Source organism: Electrona antarctica, assembly GCF_951216825.1.
Source record: "Electrona antarctica genome assembly, chromosome: 12".
Lineage (NCBI taxonomy): Eukaryota > Metazoa > Chordata > Actinopteri > Myctophiformes > Myctophidae > Electrona > Electrona antarctica.
Genome location: NC_136793.1, coordinates 47,461,694 through 47,484,611, shown reverse-complemented (window position 1 = coordinate 47,484,611; position 22,918 = coordinate 47,461,694). Strand labels below are relative to the sequence as shown.

The following is a 22,918-nucleotide window of genomic DNA, read 5'->3' as shown; positions in this document are numbered from 1 at the left end:
TGGCCACTTTGACGAGGCTGCTGAGCCTGTTCTTGTTTGCCAGGGTCAGATTACCGTACCAGGCAACCATACAAAACATGAGAACAGATTCAATAAAACTTCTATAGAAAAGAGTCATCATCACAGACGAGACATTAAAAGAACGCATTTTCCTCAGAAAAAAAAGACGCTGCTGGACTTTTTTTGATGTAGAGGCAACATGAAGAGTCAAAGGAGAGTTTGTTGTCAAGAACGACACCCCACACTCCTCTATGATGATTTTCTGTTTTTGTATATTTGTAGTCTCTAAATGTTATGATGAATTGAAAATGGTGGACCCTCTTGTAAACAAGTGTAATACTTGATGGTGTCGTCCACTCACAGTTGACAGTTTTTGTATTGAGTTGTACTTGAAATGTACTGTAATAAATACTGTTAATAACTGTTAATAAATACTTCAATCAATCAATCAATCAATCAATCAAGTATGAAGGCTGATAATTACCTTAACTGGAGTCAGGAACTGATGACAAAGTCCAGTGAAAGTTAGCATCGGTCCCAGCCTTATACTCGAGTGAAAGTCAAAGTGAAAATGAAAGAAAACTCGATCCACAGACAGTCCACATCCACATGGCTTTCCAGTTTCCGCGCGTTGCACGCAAATGGGGAGGAGCATAGCCGAAGAAAGATAGAAGCCTCCTTCGGCTCTGGGGCGTGTGTACTGTGTATCTCAACAAGAGACGAAAATAAACTCAATTCACCACTAGATGGCGCAGCGGTAGCGCTGCCGCCATCACGCTAAGGCTCTGCTCGTTACTGCAGTCGTTTTCCAAAGCTGGCCGCCTGGCCTGGCTTGATCACTAAAATAATATGCTAGCTAGATAGGCTACTAACTTAACTAGACAGTGAAAATCACCATTGCTGTTACATATTATCATATCATAGATCATATCATAGACTGCTAAACAGATAGGCCTACATAGAATTGTCCATTATTTAAAAATATATATATAAACCTGCTCTGCTGCTCAATACATTTTAGAAGCTGCATGTACAAGCCATAGATTTCAAAGGATATGCCACAAACTTAGAATGGCCAAGCCCAAATTCCATTAGGAACTTATTTTTGTTCGTAAATCATGCAAGCTATGGTGTACCCACCACTTTATGAGTAGTAGAATGATGATGTATCAATCCACAAAGCATTAACCTTTGTTGAAAATGTATGCCCCTGAGTCTTCAAGATTAGATGTTGACAATCAGATTGTTCTCATAGTAGGCTATTGCTAAAAGTGAATGGTTCCCAGGTTCTGCATCAGAAGCCACATAACCTGTGCATTTTCTGTAGAACAATAGACTGTCTATACATTTAGCTGAACTGTCAAGAAATCACACCCGTGTGAAGTGAGGGGTGCTCTTATCATCATACATCATCATACATCATCTCATTCCAGCCATTTAGAATTTGCGTCCTCACTTCAATGTTTGTGTTTACACAAACTTAAAAATATTTCATATAATAAAATATAATGAGCCAGTCCATTTTGTGTTGTATAGGCTATGCCTCATCTGGCAATTGTTAGATTTACAGTAAGGTGGCACCTAGCCTCGGTACCCATGCAGGCTTTTAGTTGGCACCTGGCTAAACTAACCAGTTCGTTTTTATTATTTGCACCTGTGGAAAGGAGGGACACCCGCACACCGCCACTTGCTGGGTTCAGAGCATTTTATTAAAGCAACGTTTCGGTCTTGCGACCTTCCTCAGGCAATTATTTGCACCTAAAACTGACCTTTGATCTGGACCTAAGTACCCAGGTCCAGCTATATAAATGGATGCCGTGATTTTTGTAGGCTACTTTTTCCAATTTTTCATGTGTTTAAGAGGTGACATTACTTCATATAATTCTTTATCCCACAATTTTGTAACCCATTTTTTCACCCCTGTGTCAATTATCTAATGTGATCCTGGGCTCTACACACCCTCCACCAACCTAGTCCCCATATATGGGGGACATGGGGAGAGCAACGGACTTGAACTCATGCTTCCTTCATGCCTGAGTGTCCAAGTTGCTCCTTTACACCTGACAGGGGGGAGTTTCCCTGGTTGGACGTAGCGCGTGGAAGGAACACGTTATTCCAACCAGTTCCTTTCCCCTCCATCAGGCGCCCCGGCTGGCCAGGGGGAGGCAGTTTAGAGACCAGGATTACTGCATGTTTTTTGTGAGGGTACCTACCCTAGGGGGCACGGGGAGAACATGCAAACTCCACACAGAAAGGCCCTTTCGCCAACCCCGCCTCGGGTATGGGCACTGATGACGCGGAGGAGGAAACACGCCGCCAGCACCCACAGCGTCCCGAGCGGGAATCGAACCCAGGACCTTCTAGCTGTGAGGCGACAGCACTACCAACTGTGCCACCGTGCCCCGACATTACTTCATTAGACCCTTTGGTGTGGTTGTTATGTACAATGATGTCTTCCCTTTGTATTTAGGGTTTCTTCCTGGAGGCTGAAAACTTGACAGTCAAACGCCAATGAAAAAATCACACCCGTGTGAACTGAGTGGTGCAAGGTCTTATATAGCCTGATCAGCTGTGGTCTGACGTAATGTCAGTGACCATAGTAACCATGCTCATTCTTTTGGGCCCCACGTACAGGTACACACAAACACGGATACAAACAAAGCTGGTTGTTGGAGTGGTTTGCACCACTCAAAAAACAGTAATATAGTGACATCACACTATCAGCCCCTCCCCTAACCCCTCCACCCTTTATCATACAACAGCTGTGGGTGCGGCTTCAGGTGGATCACCACGCGTGATTTCTTTCTACGTCCGAGATTAGACATGGTAACGCCTTTTCTTTTTGCACATAAGTAAGCATGGGATGGGACCGAGGCTACGAGGTTACTCCGTGGTGGGAAATAAATAAATAAAAATATCAGCCATATTAAACATGTTTATAGTTAAATTAAAAAGAAAAGCTGTTCAACACAATACAACATTTTACACTTCTACATATACTGTACCGATGTATCTTTGTCCTTGTCTTGTAGCCATGCCGGATTAAATTGGAATGCAGTGCCCACAATTGTCTGTGCCCCTAAGCCACCACCCCCACTCGACTTTGAGTCAAGGAAAATGCCACCAAAGAAGAGTCAGGAATTGCCACCAAAGAAAAGTAACTTAAGTAAGCTTGTCGTATAATTACAGGGATAACTGAGATTCCTGCTATACCATCCCTTTCAGAGAGTGATAGTCAATCTAGATTTAATTCAGGGTGCCCATCACATCAATGCATTTTAGAGCCACATTCTTATTCTCTACTATGTCATACTAAAATCCTGTTAATCTTGTAACTGTAGTTCATAATTTATATATATTTATATTGTTTTGTTTGACAGACAAGCAGAGTCATGCTGTCCATCCATCAACCACATCCACAGCAGACAGTTGCAACAACCAACACCAACCACGGTTTCACACTGGACGGTGATCACATCATTTCATATTGGGCAATTCTGGAGGATCTATAGAACTTCGACTCCAAACAGGAGTTCTGAATGTGTATGCCACTCAGGTCCTGAGCCACTCAGTTGCTGGATAAGAGATAAAGCAGCTCACAGGTCAGGCACAGAGGGACTACATGGCAGCTGCCAAATTCTGTGAGTGGATCTTCAAAGTTCAACTGCTTCAATTCCAAGCAGCTCAAGGATTCTCACAAGCTTAAATGTGCTTTCTCCGATGCCCCTGCACATTTTAAATTCCTAGAAAACTGTATGGAGTGGCCGGTGCTTGCATGCCCAACGGTGACCGTCTCCGCATTCACCATATCTTGCACACCCAAATCAATGAATCATGGTGTTGTCCACAAAGTAACAGTTTTTGTGTTGACTTGTGCTTTCGTTTGAATGTACCCATTCTACATACTGTGGAATAAAAAATTCAATCAATCACAGCCAAACCAAAAGTGCAATCGCAAATGACTGAAAATCCCTCGTGAGTAACTTTTCAGTATTAAAAGTTAGCCTGATAGCTTATTTTTTGTAAACTGTAGCTGGTGAACACAATAGAAATGACCACCATGTAATTAGGACAACAATAGAAACGGATCCCCAGGACTTTTTGTTTTGCTTTTAGCCCTAATGCCTTATGGATATTTATTTGATTTCCTTTTTCTTTTACTATTTTCTTTTGTAACTGCAAAGTTGTGAAACATTCCTTTAATTACACTTGTGGTGTGAAAATTTGCTCAAGACAAGTTGTTTAAAACATTACATTATGTAATCAAACTCAATGAAAATATCTCAAACTGCAGTCTGCCTGTCAGTTGGCAGATAAGACTAGTTTTGTGGCTTAGGCTATAACATTTTCTGTTATGCAGTCTCATTGATGCAGTCACGAAAGCCCTTGTATATTGGATACAATATTTGTTATTGTTGCTGCATTCCTTGACCTCTCTTATCAGCGCTTGCAGCACTATACATTTTCTTTTTCTTTTTTTTTCTTTTTTTTACATAAAACGTGACAGATGTGCAGGCCTCATACCTGAATGTTGCAAAAAGAAGACATTTAGTTCAGCAAAAGGAGACATACTCCCTATAATTTCAAATTTAGATAAACATTGTCCGTGAACTGGTTCAAGCCCTCTCCCTGCTCAATCCATGATTCGGCTATTTATTTTTTTGCACATGCTGTATGTGAACTGCCAAACATGATTAGGCCTACAGCACATTGGGGATAACTTCATGGAAATTGTGATTTACGTTGTTTGTTTGAATACGTACTACTGTATATTATGTACTATGCAACTACAGTATGTTAAGTACAGAGAGACATAGCTAACTTATTACTAAAAAAGCTTGTAGCTAGGTGTCCTAATGAGGTCAACAGATCGTGCTACTGAAAGGACACTTTCTTTTCTCACTCACTCACGCACGCACTCACACATACACACATACACACATACACACATTTAATTTCTTTGTATATTCAAAACTGGAGTAGAAACCTAGTAGATAGATGCCGACATATAGACAAACTCTTGATTTAGGCAGATATTTACACTTATGTGATTTGATCTGTAATTCTGTATCAGCTGCCAGCTGGTGATGTATATGCCACGAGATGAGATTAGACACACACACACACACACACACACACACGCACATGCACGCACACACACACACACACACACACACACACACACACACACACACACACACACACACACACACACACACACACACACAGTGCATAGACTGAATAGAGCATACTTTTTGCCTTTTTTAAATCTCTCCCATTATAAACCAAACAATGCCACAAGCTGAGCATCTCACACACACACACACACACACACACACACACACACACACACACACACACACACACACACACACACACACACACACACACACACACACTCTCTCTCTCGGGCCTGTGTGACAGACAGTCCACGTGGCATGTGTTTCCCTACAACGCCTACAGGAGGCGCGCTTTCGCCCTTCGCGGTGTATTGTGGGTCAGATCTGAAGTAGCGGATGCGGCAGCGGCAGCATCAGCAGCACATCATCGTAGATTAGAAGAACAGAAGAAGAACGGTCCACCAGATCCAGTGTGTTATTATTATCATCATCACCGCGTCTGTTTCTCAGTGCCTTAAAATCGAGGAGAAAAGATGGGGCACAGCGAGGTGATGGGCCAGGCCGAGGATGTTGCGGACCAGGTGAGCACTCACTGCTCCCCGGGAGACAACGACTGTGACCCGGGGAGATGCTGCTGCTGAGCTCAGTCAGTCCCGTCCCCCGGTGGACGGAGAGCAAGAGCAGAGCGTCTCGTTTCTTTTACTGTCTGTCTGTCCGCAACAAACTTTACAACGCCAACGGTCGTTTAACTTTATTGACAGTGTGGTGGTACCTGGCCGGGGCTCGGCTCTCTCTCTCTTCCCGGGAAACAATCACTGAACCCCGGGGAGAGACCTGACTGAGCTCCGGAGGAGGACCTCAGCTTCACTCACTCCACTGCTCTGTCTGATAAAAGCACAACCGAGTGTAACTGCAACGAAACGAGTAGAATTGTAACATTTATGATGTGTTTTGCAGTCAGAGAGTAAATGTAACGTTATCATGCGTTAATGTAGAGAGCATGTTTGACGTTTATGTTCGTATGTTTAAAAGTAAAAGTTCTCGAAAATCGAGGGATTCTTCAGAAAAAGGAAATGGGCGGATAAGGGAAGGTACACTCTAGATCCTATAGCCCGAAGAGACGACCGAGACGTGATTGGATAGTTGGTTGTCAGGGCCGCTGTCTGTCTCCATGACAACCTTGACAACTAGCTAATCGCAGTGCGACCATCCCTTCGGGTTCAAGGATTAACCCTAAAAAAGTTAGGACAACGTGTTATTTTGATATCTCTCTCTCTCTTCTCTCTCTCTCTAACACACACACACACACACACACACACACACACACACACACACACACACACACACACACACACACACACACACACACACACACACACACAATACTTTAAACAGCTAGTTTGCAGAAAAATGCCAGGAAAGTACAGATCAATACAAGGTCTGCTAAGAGGACCCAACCCAAGAAAGCATATGGCTTGTTTCTATTGAGTTCCTTAATATTCAATTAATCACAAATTAATATAACTACATGATTATAAATATACAGTGTTGCTGCAGCTCACAGTGCTGCTTACTGTGTTTATTTATCAACGTGACTGGATCAGTCAATCAGATTGAATTAGTTAATATGAATCATTGAAGTTGTAATATAATATTGATGCTATTGCTAGCTAGGTCCAATTGAGTAGTGAAAGATCTGTCTGTTCATATACCAGTATTCATGTGTTTCAAAGATCAGCGTTTCACACCTTGAATTTAACCATATGTTATTTTTGATTGATTGAATGCTTTATTAACAGTTTGCAAATAGTAGAGTCAGCGGTACGATTATTATACAACGATGCTAAAAGGAATCGAGGATAACACACAATACAAGGGCTTGTTTGAGTTGTTTCCATTGTGGTCCCGTGTATTTAATTCATCAAGACATCTAAAGACAAAATTCATTATTATTATTGTCTTGTCTTTAAATGTTACTGTATCTCTTAGTGGTGGATATTGCTTGCAATCTCACGATAGATATGTATCACGATGCAGAGGCCACGATACGATATATATATTGATATATCGATTATACGTTTATTCAAAAATAATGACCATGTTGCACAAATACAATAAAACACTTTCAGGCCCACAGATCTTTAAATTAAAATAAAATGTCTGGGAAGGGAGTGCATTGCAACTTGCAAGGGGGGCTTTGATAACGTCAAACAGAGGTACGTTTGTCAACACTGCGTCACCCAGATAATTCATACCGTTAATTGCCGTATCGAAACAGCAGCCTCTCGATCGATTCACCTATCGTCCGGATGTTCGATCGATATATTGCCACATCGATTAAATTAATGCACCACTAGTATCTCTGTAGGACAGACAGCACTGTTTATCTGTGGGACAGAAGTATTTGGCATAGAAGCATAATGATTTGAAGGGACACAATTTCACAAAAGTAATTGATCTATTCTATTCTCGATTGTAGTGTCTGTCAACTTGCAGTAGAAAAATAAACAAATCCCTTTTAGTTACTTCAGACACACTCGCTGAGCGAAGAATGTGGTTAAATATATGCCTTCATTAGTTTAGTGCTTATCACAATAAGAAATCATGAAAGGAAACCTCCCAACTGGTTTGAACGTGTGTGTGAGTCTTCCTCGGGCCAAGTCAGCATAGGCAAACGGAGGTCCTTGCATAGACAAACAGTATCCAGGAGGACTAATTACACCAGCATATTACACAATAATTACACTATGTAGGTGATGTGTATAAAGTATAGCAAAGAAGTTAATGGCCACTGTGATGTTCATAACAATAAAATACAAATTAAATGGCCTCTATCCATATCCAATAGCCTAAGTGAAGTTCAATACCCTCCAGAGTCAATACCTTCCACCCCCTATAAAAACTGTTAAGACAATTATTGTAATGTGTTCTATCTTAAATGCCTCTTATATCCCATGTAATAGAGCGATGTGGGTAGTAGGTGTGAATGTGTGTTCAGGCAATGAACCACGAATAATTTAGGTTAAAAATATACGACCAATGAGCCGTTAGAACATGTTGACAGACAGGAGGTACAGGTATGACTCATACAGAGCATCAATACTGGAGGGTGTGTGTGTGTGTGTGTGTGTGTGTGTGTGTGTGTGTGTGTGTGTGTGTGTGTGTGTGTGTGTGTGTGTGTGTGTGTGTGTGTGTGTGTGTGTGTGTGTGTGTGTGTGTGTGTGTGTGTGTGTGTGTGTGTGTGTGTGTGTGTGTGTGTGTGTGTGTGTGTGTGTGTGTGTGTGTGTCGTAATCAGGAGATGTTTCGTGTAGATGAATTGCTTCAGACATACTGGTCTGGCAGTCAGTTAATTGGAGGTAAAGTAACAAGTTGCAACAAGAGAAAACGTAATCTTTATGTAGTTAGATCTTAAGTGGGGTGTGTGTACCGTATGTGATGTGTGTGACTGTCCCATGTGTAACATGAGCTCACAGACAGAGACAGAGGGTTTTTCTGTACTGGTTCTGGATTGATCACCGGGCATCCTGATTCTGAAACTGTGTTCAGCAGAACGGCTCCAGAACTGTCTGTGCTGACTGACTCTCAGTTGTAAATAAACTTGAGACCAACGCGCCTCAAGCCTGAAACGGCTGGCTAGTCTGGTGCGTCACAGGAACAGGGACAACAGTTGCAGAAGAAGGAAAATATGCTGGCAGCTGGAGCAGTTCGGACAGTTTTATAGCCTTTTTATTTGGATGCTGCTAGTATAAATAATAATGACTGACGTTTCCATCTTGCAATCTTCCTCAGAGTCATGACTCTGAGGAAGTTTGCAAGATGGAAACGTCACGTCATTATTTATACTAGCAACCGAATAAAAAGGCTAAAACTGTCCAAGCTGCTCCAGCGTCTTTTCCTTCTTCTGCAACTGATTTCCCTGTTCTTCTCTGTTTCATTAATTCCCACTCTGTCTGCTGATTGGCTACCAGCTACTCTGTACTGCTGATGTGGCCTGCTGTGGGAGGAGCTTAGCATGCTCTCTCTCTCTCTCTCTCTCTCTCTCTCTCTCTCTCTCTCTCACACACACATACATACATAATTGGAGGGTTAGGGGTGTGTGCATGCTTATTATGATGCGTATTGTGGTAATGAGGGTGTGTGTTTGAGATAGTTAAATTATTGTGTGTGTGTGTGTGTGTGTGTGTGTCTCTCTCTCTTTGGGAAACGGTAAACTCAGCAGTCTCTGGAGGCTAAAGTTAATAGTTAACCTTCACTTAGTCTAGCATACTAGCCCGTCTCTATAGAACAGAACAGTGCACAATGCTGTGTTTGAGTCCGATAAAGTGTTCAGTTTCTGGCCCTTGGTTCCCGTACCCTCCAGGCCCGTCCCCTAGAAATCCACGGAAGTCCATCATCTTTAAGGCTAATCTGTAACTAACTAATTGAAAAATACCTATAATGACATGATGTCAAAAATAAGGATTGAAAGTGGCTAAAAGTTGGGACACATTGGCTGCATAATTGCAGATATACAGATAAAAAAAAGTCAAAATAATATACCGGTTGTCGCACACAGCAGGAGGATATAGCGCATAACCTGTGCTCTGTATGCGTAGGTTAAGTTTGGGAGAGTGTGCATAGTTTGGGTATTGTCTAGTTCTTTCAGAATGATGACTGACTATGATGCTAAAATAGTTTATTCCGAGGATCCCTGAAAGGCAATACTGTCGAAACGTTGGTCTCAATAAAACAAATATTTTGCATTGTGGCGACGAGTAGTGCGTCCTCCTATCTGCTGTGGTCATCACCCCTTAATACTGGTGTTTGCGCCTCCTGTGTTTGCCTGACTAATGACTAATTCCAGAAAACTAAAATAATCACACCTCTAGGTGTTACTTAGTTGTGTTACTGTGTGGACCAGCATGAACAAGTCCTTCTGTGCACACTGTCAGGCACTGAGAACAGATTCCATAATAGTCATTGTCTATTCACATATTCGACCATGTTTTTCACACAGAAATGAAAGGAAACCAATTGGTTTGGTTGCTTTGATGCTGGCATTAAAAGCAACCAAAGGTATGGCTCCCCATATCTTGCAACTTAAGTATGATCGAACCCGACAAACCCTCCCGCGCACTCAGATCAGCCAACGCAGGGAAGCTGCAAAGTACCTTCACTAAAAACGCAGGGACAACGCTCCACACGCCCCAAACTCTTCTCCCTTCTGACTCCAAAACTATGAAATGCACTTCCCATTACAATCAGAACTGCAGCCTCACTCCCAATCTTCCGCCGTAGTCTGAAAACCCACCTCTTCAGACTCCATCATGGCCCGTAGCACTTGCCCTAGCCGACGACCTTAAGTTACAGGCATATGCAAAGGCTCAACTTATGTAACTTAGATAGCACTTCATGTAGCATTTTATACAGACTTATAGCATTTTATGTAGACATAGCACTTTATAGTGTATATACAGTTTCATTATATAGATTTTCCACTGTTACGCATGTTTCATCACATAGATTTTTATGTATGTGATGTATTGCCATGCTTTTTTGTTCTTGCTTAATGTAAATCGCTCTGGATTAAGAGCGGTTCCTAAAAAACAAAAACGTGGAGGGCAGTGCGACAGTGTACGGGTCATTTTCTTTGTTTTTCAAAGATACCCTTTAATTAGCCCTTCGCTAAATCCTACCCCAAAAGGCGATTGTCCAATGCCAATCCAAATAGTTTAGCAACTGTTGCTATGCAGGTCCAACTTTTGCCACCTCATAGCTGTCAGTGTTATTTTGCATGGCTGTGTTGTTGAACATATACACGGCTTAACGTGGGGAAAGTTACACGACTGACCCGCCCAGGTGACCGTAGTCTTACCGTGCAACATGAAAACTCCTGTCGGGTGGACGTTAAAAGTTGATTTCTCCCTCTGTATTTCTAGTTTATTTAAATAATGTCATGCAAATTTGTCCAGTGCATAGCCTACAGCAGGCCTGGTTGACTAGATTTAGAAGACATTTTGATGCTCTTGCTAGTAGCTACTGAAATGATCGATTATTTGTATGGAGAAATCCTGTCATTTAACATGCATCTCTATGGGGGAGAAGGACAGCTTGCCCTGTCTCCTCGCTGCCATTGTGCCTATTGGACAAGGACGGGTTGGGGAGGGACTTAGCGAAGGGCTAATTCTCTAGCTTAAAATAAAAACAATTGAGTTGACCTAAGTGCTTTACAGTGGAAAAGTAAATGAGACCTATAACACAAAAATCACAGTAAAACCAGAGAGAAATCACAAATAAACTCATAAAACACAAAACCCATAAACACAAACTATTAAATGTGCTGTATAAACCCATTTATAAATAAAGTTGTTTTGAATTAGATGGATTGGTCAGTGGACAGGCACCGTGTGTTGACACAGTATCACCTACGCTGTCCTGCTCTCCTGTCCAGTTGGCCATCTGGGTCGTTACGGCTAAACCATTAACTGAACCATTAAGTGTGTGTGTGTGTGTGTGTGTGTGTGTGTGTGTGTGTGTGTGTGTGTGTGTGTGTGTGTGTGTGTGTGTGTGTGTGTGTGTGTGTGTGTGTGTGTGTGTGTGTGTGTGTGTGTGTGTGTGTGTGTGTGTGTGTGTGTGTGTGTGTGTGTGTGCGCGCGTGCACGCGCGCGCGCGCGCGCGCGCACGCACACATACGTATAATGTTATTACTACTTCTTTCATGACCTATATAACCACCCCACCGTCACATGAATCACATTTAAACCAGAGAATTTGACACACACACTGTGTGACCAGGGTTGAGAGAGCATGAAAATGGTTAGATTTGTATTGCTAATAGATCATTGACAATAATGAAAAAGTGAATTCAAATACATCTCTCTGTAAATTGTACAACAGAAAGTTATATGCGGTCATATTATTAAACATAATATGCAAATATAATACAATTATTATTTTGTATTAGCATAACATTTTAAATCGGATACCGGTATGTGTTGTGTAGCTCTCCCCATCCTCAAGTCTTTTCTGTCGTTAGTTGGTTGGTTAGCACCCCCTAGTGGCTGTCATGCCACTGCAGGGAACAGGAACTTCCTCCATTCTCTTTGTTAATTTCTCTCTCATTCATCGCTGTCCTCCCCTGTAGTTCCTCAGAGTGACGAAGCAGTATCTCCCTCACGTGGCGAGGTTCTGTCTGATCAGTACGTTCCTGGAGGATGGGGTCAGGATGTGGTTCCAGTGGAGCGAACAGAAGGACTACATCGCTGCTACGTGGAGCTGCGGTTGGTTCCTGGCCTCCCTCTTTGTTCTCATCAACCTGCTGGGACAACTGAGTAAGACAAATAATGCCTAATTTATCATTATTATTCTTTGTCGCACAGCTGTTTCACTTGCCAAAAAGAACAGGTCTGCAAGCTAACAAGTTGAGCTTGTGGGTGCGTTCGGAAATGCACACTGGGAGCACACTCGCCTATTAGTTTGCATTGAACAGTGCGCTCAGTGCGTTATTTCTGAACACGCCCTGTAATTCAAGCTAATTAGTTAGCATGTTGCCAGTGCCAGCACAAACCAGGAAGTTGCTGTGCAATTAAATGCTGCCGAGCGAGCGTACATGTCGCGGTATCTGCCTTGTTTAATTTTACTCTTTGCACATACTGTACTGTCCATCCACAAGATTCGATACACCACCAAGATACCTAAATACTTCCTTAATGTCAGCAAAGTCCACACCCACAACACCAGAGGGAGTTCAACAAACCATGTGCAACCCAGATTCGGCACAAACAAGGGACTAAATTAATTTAGCTCCTATGCCACTAAGACACATTAAGACATGCGAATCCCTTGACTCCTTCAAAACCGCTCTCAAAGAGCACCTTACAGACGGCTGCAATTCGAAACTGGCTCCCGTTTTTTTAGTTTTTTTCCCTTTTTTCCCTTTTTACCTCCTCTATAGCCTCGGTACCCAAGCTTTCATTTTTGTCTGCGCAAAAAATGAAAGCCTGGAGGAACGCATTGGCCGCTCTGGGCTAGAAGTGGGAGTCAACCCTTCCGGGTGGGTGTCGCTCCAAATGATGTGACGTAGCGCTGAAACACGTTAGCTCATGCTACCTCCTCTATGATGATTTCCTGTTTTTGGCTATATAGAAGTGTATATTTGTACGTCTCTAAATGTTATGGTGAATTGAACATGGTGGACCCTATTGTAAACAAGTGTAATGCTTTATGGTGTCGTTAACAGTTTTGTATTGAGTTGTGCTTGAAATGTACTGTAATTCTCCAATATGTTAATAAATACTTCAATCAATCAATCAATCAATCAAGACACGTTGTCGCCGCTACAGTCCTGTACAAAAGGCACACCCCCCACTGCCCTAGGGACCTCCAGGTTATGCTCCCTCTACCTTACACCAGACGGCGAAACATCCGCCTATGCACAGCCACACCAGTACATGCTCTCGATCCCCCAGGCTCCAATACATGCACATTAGACAGAACTTTTCTCTTTTCTCTTAAAGGAGAATTCCATGCTAGAAGGCTTTCTTACCTTTCTTTGTAGTCGTTACGTCCCCACCAAAGAGGTCCAGGTGTTTTTTTGTGCAAAAACTTATTGGCTATTTCCCCTACCATAAGCCCTCAATGAATTGCATTGAATTGAATGGGAATTTAATTGGGCTATGGGGTGTTGTGCTAATTCGCTTATTTCCATCGAAATAAGTAGTAAAGTGTGCCGCTTGGGATATTATTTACATTATGAAGAGAGGATATATACAAAAAAATAATAATTTTGAGCGATGGAAATAAGCGAATTAGCACAACACCCCATAGCCCAATTCAATTCCCATTCAATTCAATGCAATTCATTTAGGGCTTATGGTAGGGGAAATAGCCAATAAGGAGCTTTTGCACAAAATAACACCTGGACCTCTATGATGATTTCCTGTTTTTGGCTATATAGAAGTGTATATTTGTACGTCTCTAAATGTTATGGTGAATTGAACATGGTGGACCCTATTGTAAACAAGTGTAATGCTTTATGGTGTCGTTAACAGTTTTGTATTGAGTTGTGCTTGAAATGTACTGTAATTCTCCAATATGTTAATAAATACTTAAATCAATCAATCAATCAATCAAGACACGTTGTCGCCGCTACAGTCCTGTACAAAAGGCACACCCCCCACTGCCCTAGGGACCTCCAGGTTATGCTCCCTCTACCTTACACCAGACGGCGAAACATCCGCCTATGCACAGCCACACCAGTACATGCTCTCGATCCCCCAGGCTCCAATACATGCACATTAGACAGAACTTTTCTCTTTTCTCTTAAAGGAGAATTCCATGCTAGAAGGCTTTCTTACCTTTCTTTGTAGTCGTTACGTCCCCACCAAAGAGGTCCAGGTGTTTTTTTGTGCAAAAACTTATTGGCTATTTCCCCTACCATAAGCCCTCAATGAATTGCATTGAATTGAATGGGAATTTAATTGGGCTATGGGGTGTTGTGCTAATTCGCTTATTTCCATCGAAATAAGTAGTAAAGTGTGCCGCTTGGGATATTATTTACATTATGAAGAGAGGATATATACAAAAAAATAATAATTTTGAGCGATGGAAATAAGCGAATTAGCACAACACCCCATATCCCAATTCAATTCCCATTCAATTCAATGCAATTCATTTAGGGCTTATGGTAGGGGAAATAGCCAATAAGGAGCTTTTGCACAAAATAACATATTATTATATATTATATTCAGCACAATCGTGGTATTTTAGCCTTTGCATACGCCTGCAAGGTCATCGAGGCTAGTGCAAGTGCTACGGCCTAAGGTGGGCTCTGAAGAGGTGAGTTTTCAGACTAAGGCGGGAGATTGGGAGTCTGCAGTTCTAATTGCAATGGGGAGTTCATACCATAGTTTGGGAGCCAGAAGGGAGAAGAGTTTTGGACGTGTGGAGCCCAGATGTTTTAGTGAAGGTTCTGCCAGCTTCCCTGTGTTGGCTGATCTGACTGAGCGAGCGGGGAGAGGAAAGCACTGCTCTTAGTTCTTACCTTGCCCTATGAAAATCTAAATCAAGAATGGACATACATCCATGATGGAACGGGTACAGCATGCCATGATACATTTTGTAAATAATAAAGAAAGTATAAATGTCATGAACATGTTCTCTCTCTGTCTATCTGTCTATCTAGGTGGATGTGTATTAATTCTCAGTAGGAACTTTGTTGAGTATGCCTGTGGCGGACTGTTTGGAATCATCGCCATGCAGGTAACCATATACACCACCTTATGATTATTTATATACATTATATTCAGTGTATGTGTGTTCAGAACTTGCTGTCTGGTGGGTGTTACCAAGTTGGCAACCCATTGGTGGGAACCTACTGTAAACCTACTATTGTATTATTATTGATCTAATGGTCTGTCTGTCTGTCTGTCTCTGTCTGTCAGACTATAGCATACAGCATTCTCTGGGATGTGAAATTTCTGATGAGGTGAGTTTGATTTGAGTATTAGTCTTTTTTAAGATATGTTTGGGGCGGGGCGCCTGCTGGCCAAGTGGTCCAGGCGCATGCCACATAGGCCTATAGGCTTTGGCCTGACAGCGCCTTGTGTGTTCGAGTCCCGTTCATGACGACCTTTTCTGCATGTCTCCCCTTCTCTCTCTCTCCCTCTTTCCTGTCCATCTTCACTTGATACTATCAATAAAGGCAGAAAAGCCAAAAAAGAAATCTTTAAAAAAAAATCACACCCGTGTGAAGTGAGTGGTGCAACTCCGTGTGGGGGTCCCCGTGGGGTCTCTGGAAGTTCCAGACCCACAGGACCACAGCCAGGGTGCCGGCTCCGGCTAATTCGGTGGCAGTAACATCAGTTGATTCTTCATATCCATATGAGTGAAACCGCCGGGATCATTTGTTTATTTTTGGAACACAGTTCTTATTTGACGCAATTTAAAAATAACTCTATGGGAATTCAGAATGGGTGGGTGGGGGGGATGCAAACCGGGTAGGATGTGAAATGACGTCGGACTTCTGCACTCTATGCAGATGCCTGAAATGGAATGAATACATTTAACTGAGTGTGTGTTCTCTCTCTTTCTCCTCACGGCTACAGGAACCTGGCTCTGGGTGGCGGCTTGCTGCTGCTGCTGGCTGAGTCCAGAGGAGAGGGGAAGAGCATGTTTGCTGGCGTGCCGAGCCTGAGAGAGAACAGTCCCAAACAGTACATGCAGCTGGGAGGACGAGTTCTGCTGGTGCTCATGTTCATGACTCTGCTGCACTTTGAGCTCAACCTCTTCACTGTGAGTTAGGCGGCGTGATTTAGAGACCATATCAGAATGTAATGTAAACAAACGTGTACAGCGCAGCGGTATTTCCAGGTCTCTTTTTTTTCCAATCTACACCAAATCTCTTTGGCAGAAATAGCCGATCTACAAACTAACACAAAACGTTGCAGCGTGACATGTTGTGAGCTTGTAGATCGGCTGTTGTTTTGCCAAATATTGCCCCCAGAATAAGGATGCTGGGTTTCAATTGGTCAAGTGGTTGATCAGACTCATGGAGTCTGTAGTTGGCAGCCCTATCACTAGGGTTGTCACAATTATTATTACATAATCATCTAATTATTTGAGGTAAAAGCAATTCGCAATTAGTTTGTCATAATCGTCATAATCGTGTCCATAAATCCTTCATAGAAAAAAGCAGATATACAAGCTTAAACGTGTCATGAAAGTATATATAAAAAAATGCCAGTAATTTCTTGGTATATTTCATCTGCCCTGTGTACTTTTTTATTATGAAGCCTAAAATGGGATTGTAGTTTCTATTCATAATGTTCCAATTTCCAATGCCAAAAACACAATTAATTCGTTAATCACAAATGTGTGACAATTAATCGTCAACTTAAATGTGTAATCGTTGACCTATCAACTCCTACCTATCACTCAACCCAGAGCTAAACATTGTCGACACGACAATTTGAATTCCATAGAAGTCAACATGTCTTCTGTAGAAGTGTGTCCTGCACCAAAAATAGGCTAATCTACAAGTTTACTAGCCTGGCTAATAAACCAGACCGAATTGCCTGCCGGCGGATTACGGTCTGGAGAGGCTCAATTGTACGCCCATTTCCTACACCAGAGAACTGGTGTGGCCAATAGGGACACGGTATGCAATATGGGCGGGCTTTGGTACAGTGACGTTCAATGCTTGAGACCTTTGACTGACAGTAGCTCTGACCAATTGCGTCAAAGAGAAAATGTTTGAACCCGCCCCCCAGGAAACAAGATCCATACACAGCATCTCCAGACTCAAATACCACACGACAGTGTGATTTGAGTCTGGCTTATTAGCCAGGCTACAAGTTTACAACACGTCACGCTGCGACATGTTGTAAACTTGTAGATACTAGCCTATTATCACTTATTAGTTATTTCAGTCTTCCAGGATATCCTAATGATCTCATAACCGCAATTGTTAACGCTTCAATCTGCAATTTCTTCAACTGGTTAGCTGTATGGCTACCAAAAGATCATAATTTTACATATTGTGTTAAGTGTGTCGGACACACGGCGCTAGTGTGTGGCAGTGTGGGCTCCTTTCACGCGGTTTCTTAAAGGAGCTAGGACTTAGCCTGGCCTGGCAAAAGTTTTCAGTCGTGAGAATTTATTTGTTCTATCTGTTCTCCCGTTGCTTGTGCTGTAGATCCTTAAGAACCTGGTAGGAACGGCTCTCATTGTCCTGGTGGCCGTGGGCCTGAAGACCAAGCTGGCCGCGCTGACGCTGTGCCTGTGGCTGCTGTGCATCAATGTCTACTTCAACGCCTTCTGGTCCGTCCCCACCTACAAGCCCATGCATGACTTCCTCAAGTACGACTTCTTCCAGACCACCTCAGTCATCGGAGGACTTCTCATGGTGGTGGCCAGGGGCCCCGGGGGTGTGTCCATGGACGAGAAGAAGAAGGAATGGTGAGGTGTGGTGTCTGAGCCGTGGCGGATAGTGGGGGAGAGAGAGAGAGGTCTCTGTAGGAAGAACATGTTGAGGGAGGAAGAGAGAGAGAGATGATGGCTTGGAGAAGATGGAGGGAGGAGAAGAGAAGACCAAATTTGACCGCGATGAACGCGGGAAGAAAGAATGAATGGATGGATGTTTAGAAAGATGGACTGTCCTGACCACTCAGGACACACACACACACACACACACACACACACACACACACACACACACACACACACACACACACACACACACACACACACACACATTCTCCACAGCCGACATGTAAATTTGTCTTTCTCTTTCTGTCTGTCAGTCAGGTCATACAGTTCAGTATGTATTTATTTTTGTCTTGCGTCCAACATTCCCATCATGCATTTGTCTTGTTTTTCTTTTTTAATATGGACCAATCGGAGATTGTCACATGACCTTGTGTGTTAATTGCAGAGAATAGAACGGACATTTCCACGTATGATGGGCCGGCGCTGTGTTTACATGTCACATGCACACAGAAGAGGAAGTTATAAATCCATCTTTTCCTTTGTCCATTAGTGATAAGCATCATCATCCTCACGTCCTCCTCCAGCAAAGTAGGTGGCGGTGAACAATTGATATATCTGTGGTGTATTGTTTGTTTATTGCTGGGTGTCGTCTCTATATGGCAATGGGCAGACCTGACCGTGCGGTTTTATCTATCGTGGCCCGTTTGGACCAGTGAGACGTTGTGTTTGTGCGATCCAGGGGGGCAAGGCTTCTGTCTGTTTTATATTAAAGTCATACTGTGTTCATTTTAGGAGACTGTTTTAGCGACACGCTTTGTTGTCATGACAGCATTTGTACTCTATATGGAAGGAACGCTGAAAAAATTATGTTTTCTTTTTTATTAACTGTAAAATACATTAATAAATATATTTCTGGTACATTTCCGGTGCCTATATGTCTTTTTGGTGACGAGTCGCGACACTTGTTTATGTGGAACGGTTATTATAAAAAATATATACCGGCGAACGATTATATCTAAAATAACTTTTGTTTAATGGAAAAATACGTTACACAGTATGACTTTAAAGCTACGATCCTTACAAGTTTTATATCCATTGTCTCACTCTCCTGATGGGGGAGTGAATGTCTCACTCTCCTGATGGGGGAGTGAATGTCTCACTCTCCTGATGGGGGAGTGAATGTCTCACTCTCCTGATGGGGGAGTGAATGTCTCACTCTCCTGATGGGGGAGTGAATGTCTGAATGTCTCACTCTCCTGATGGGGGAGTGAATGTCTCACTCTCCTGATGGGGGAGTGAGTTGTAATTTGGTCTGAACTACAATAAATATGGTGGCTATTTGGTATCCAGTCCTGTCTGCTTTAACCCATTTAGACCTGAGGACGCATCTGTGTCGCCTTAGCTTTTAACCCATTCAGGCCTGACGTCGAAATAAAAAAAAAAGGTTTTCTAAATCATGACAATTTTCTGAAAGATTTGAGGCACATTTTAACGATCTTTCAAAAATAGCAGACCTACAAGTTCATAGCGCGCCACTCGGTGGCGCGCTATGAGCTTGTAGATCTGCTATTTTTCAATAGCTAAAGTATAACAGAATGCTTGAAACACCAAAAGGGGTTCCCGCCCCAAAATGGGTTAACCACTTTAACCATTTTAAACTTTAGCTGTTGAAAAATAGCAGATCTACAAGCTCACAGCACTACGCGCTTGTAAATCTGCTACTTTTGAAAAATCGTGAAAACATGTGCAAATCTTTGAATAGATATTCTTTCGCAGCGAACATTTTTAACTTGTATGTTTGCTTCTGAAAGGTCCCTGCCTGGAACAACATTTTAAGATGGGGTCGGCGACCAAATGCATACAATTTTTGGGGTCCTTGACATGAAATGGTTTGAGAACCACTTGACAGATCTCCATATATGGATCTGACCTCGTGACATCATGGAGACCCTTAACGCCTCCATATATGGTCACACCTCGTGACATCACGCCTCGTGACACGTCACGCCACCATATATGGCCATCTCCATATATGAAGATCACGACACTGACCTCAACTAACCCTGGATAACCATACATGGAGAAGACTGGATCATCACCTAGATCTGCATATATGGAGCCGGCCAGCAACTCTTGTTGATCTGATCTCATCAAACCCTGTACACTCAATATACGCTCCATATATGGCCAGTATAGAAATTCATTCCATATGTCGATCTGACCCCCCATGCCAAAGCGCCAGCGCTCGCCCAGACATCTGTTGATAGAAAACGGTTTGTTCTCAACAAGGTATGTGGTTTATCTGGGGCATGTCACATCATGTCGCTTCAATCAAAATGACACAGCTTTAGAATTTATCTTGGCTCAAACTGTTCTGAACATGAATCTCCTTCCAGAAGATCTGTTTTCATGGATTTACACAGTCATTCTCTATTGATGTTCCACATACGCACGCGTGTGCACACACACACACACACACACACACACACACACACACACACACACACACACACACACACACACACACACAGTTTTATACAAACCCACGTAATGAGGTGGGGCTCAAAGTTTGTCTACATTTGTTCACTGAGATGGTGTGGTTGTCTATCTGTAATGTCTTTTTGTTTTTACATTTTTTACATTGCTTTAATAAATTAACATCAAAGTCAAAGTCGTACGTTACCGCAGTGAAATTTGTTCTCCGCATTTGACTTATCTCTTAGAGCGGTGAGCCGCAGCCAAGGAGCGGTGAGCTGCAGCTGTGCTGCACTCGGGAATCATTTCGATTAGTTTATTTGACCCCCCCAATCCAACCCATTGATGCTGAGTGCCAAGCAGGGAGGCATTGGAATTTGGGTCCCATTTTTACAGTCTTTGGTATGACCCAGCCGGGGATCTGCCCTCCCAGTTTAAGAACATGATGTCATGCAGGTCTGTCTTATTCCTGCTGGACACTTATACACACACACATACACACACACACACTGCCACAATAACGGTGTTAAAAATCCAAACTGGGCAGTAGTGTTTCCTCATAAGATCTTTGGTAGATTTACCCTTGTGGGGATGCACACGCAGACGACACACCAACGGACCGACATGCAGAAACAACGGTCGGACATGCGCTGCTCCCGTGCTTGGTTACCCTAACCTAACCAGGGTTTGAGGTAGGTTGACGTTCTAATGACACTTGTGACAGTCGGACCAACTCTCTGCACTCTGCAGACTGTCTGAAGGGATGTTTGGTATAGTAAAGACAACCTGTTCATGTATATAACCACTAGAGGTCAGCATTTGTTTTATTTTGAACACAAACTAATGAAAGGACATTCATTAAGGTGCCCAGACATGCACTATGAAACATGCAGACGTGTATAGTATACAGCATATTAGAAACAGGGTTTGCAATGCTTAATCGTATCCATAAAAGTAAATGACAAGTCAAAAAACATATTTTTGCCCCAAAATAATTTTAGCCATGAGAGAAGTGTGGGATGCCCCCCCCCCCGCCCCCCCCAACCAGATTATCAGGCTGTATGAAGACAAATATTTGAACAGTGAAAGGTAGTGTGACTTGTTTGTCATCAGGACAAACATGACGTTTAAAGCCTAAGGACTTATTCCATTGTCTCTTCTCTCTCAACTGTTACAACAATATCTCTTCTCTCCTCTACTGTATCTCTAGTCTACACCGTCTCTTCTCTTTCTCCGCTATCTCCATAGATTTTCTCTGTATTGGAAAGGTTTCCAAAATAACATTGTTTTAAATTTCCCCTGATTTCATTTTAGTCCAAAGCTGTATCTCACACACACACACACACACACACACACACACACACACTGGTGTGTGTGTGTGTGTGTGTCTGGATGAGGAGAACTCTGCTCTGCTACCAAACAAACAGCTACCTGTAGCCAAGGACAGCAGCTGAACCCCAGATAGGCCTACCGTCTGTCTCTCTGACTCTGAATATCACTCTTTTGGGGAAAATCAATGTGTGTGCGGTGTGCGCGTGCGGGTAGGGGGGGGGGGGATTGGAGGAGAGCAGGTGTGTGTTTGTGCATTTGTTCAGCTGACCTTGTCTTTTGAGCTTGTTTTTTTTAGCTGCTCTCTGTTCGTTACTCAAAGAGTTCCTGTAAACTGCCGCTCGTCCACGCTCATTTACATTCATCTGTTCATTCTGAACAGAATACAGAAATGACAAAGTAGCAGTTCTGTCACAGAGTAACTACAGCAGACTCTACAGCGATTAATTTCATCTCTTGTGATCTCGTGACTTGTTCCATGTCTACATTCTGGCCCAGCTGTTGCCAACCCTAGTGATCAGCAGAGCATGATAAGGATAGGCTGATTCCCCCTTTAAAATCCATCATGTGTGTCCCAATTTTGTTTGTGGTTGAGTTTAGTGCGGGCCAGAACTCTGTCCAAACTGAACATTAATTGTCTCTGCTGGCGCCAAGCAGGATACAAGAGAGGGTTTTTTTTCCCCCTCTCATGTGACTGTTTTAATGTGTCTTGATTGTGGAGGATGCTGGCAACACAGAGAAGAGTGTGGTGGCCATATGACCAGCTGGTGATAAGGTGGCAGCGGTGGCGAGGAGGTCAGAGACTATACACTGCAAAACAACAGCTTGCAAGTTGCAATGGATTCAGAATCATGAACAAACCCTAGTTTGACCCCTGAATTTCAGTCTTTGTGAGATGTTTTACTAGACACCTTTACAAACACAAGACATTTCCTGGTAAGCTTTAGCTACTGTGTTTAGCCTCGTCCCCAGCCTTAATCATCAGTTCCAGCCTGGTCTGTCCTTGTGTGTTTGCCAACAAAGGGCA

At 42.8% G+C, this 22,918-nt stretch overlaps 1 protein-coding gene across 1 annotated transcript; it reads left to right on the top strand.

The window, feature by feature from the left end:
* The first annotated feature begins 5,491 nt into the window (after nt 1-5,491).
* LOC306933351 (surfeit locus protein 4-like) lies at nt 5,492-19,432 on the top strand. The gene is made up of 6 exons (XM_079515543.1): nt 5,492-5,701; nt 12,245-12,431; nt 15,284-15,360; nt 15,543-15,586; nt 16,206-16,392; nt 17,795-19,432. Exons 1-6 carry the CDS (start codon nt 5,654-5,656, stop codon nt 18,059-18,061), a joined length of 810 nt encoding a protein of 269 aa, XP_079371669.1. The 5' UTR covers nt 5,492-5,653; the 3' UTR covers nt 18,062-19,432.
* Nucleotides 19,433-22,918: the final 3,486 nt, after the last annotated feature.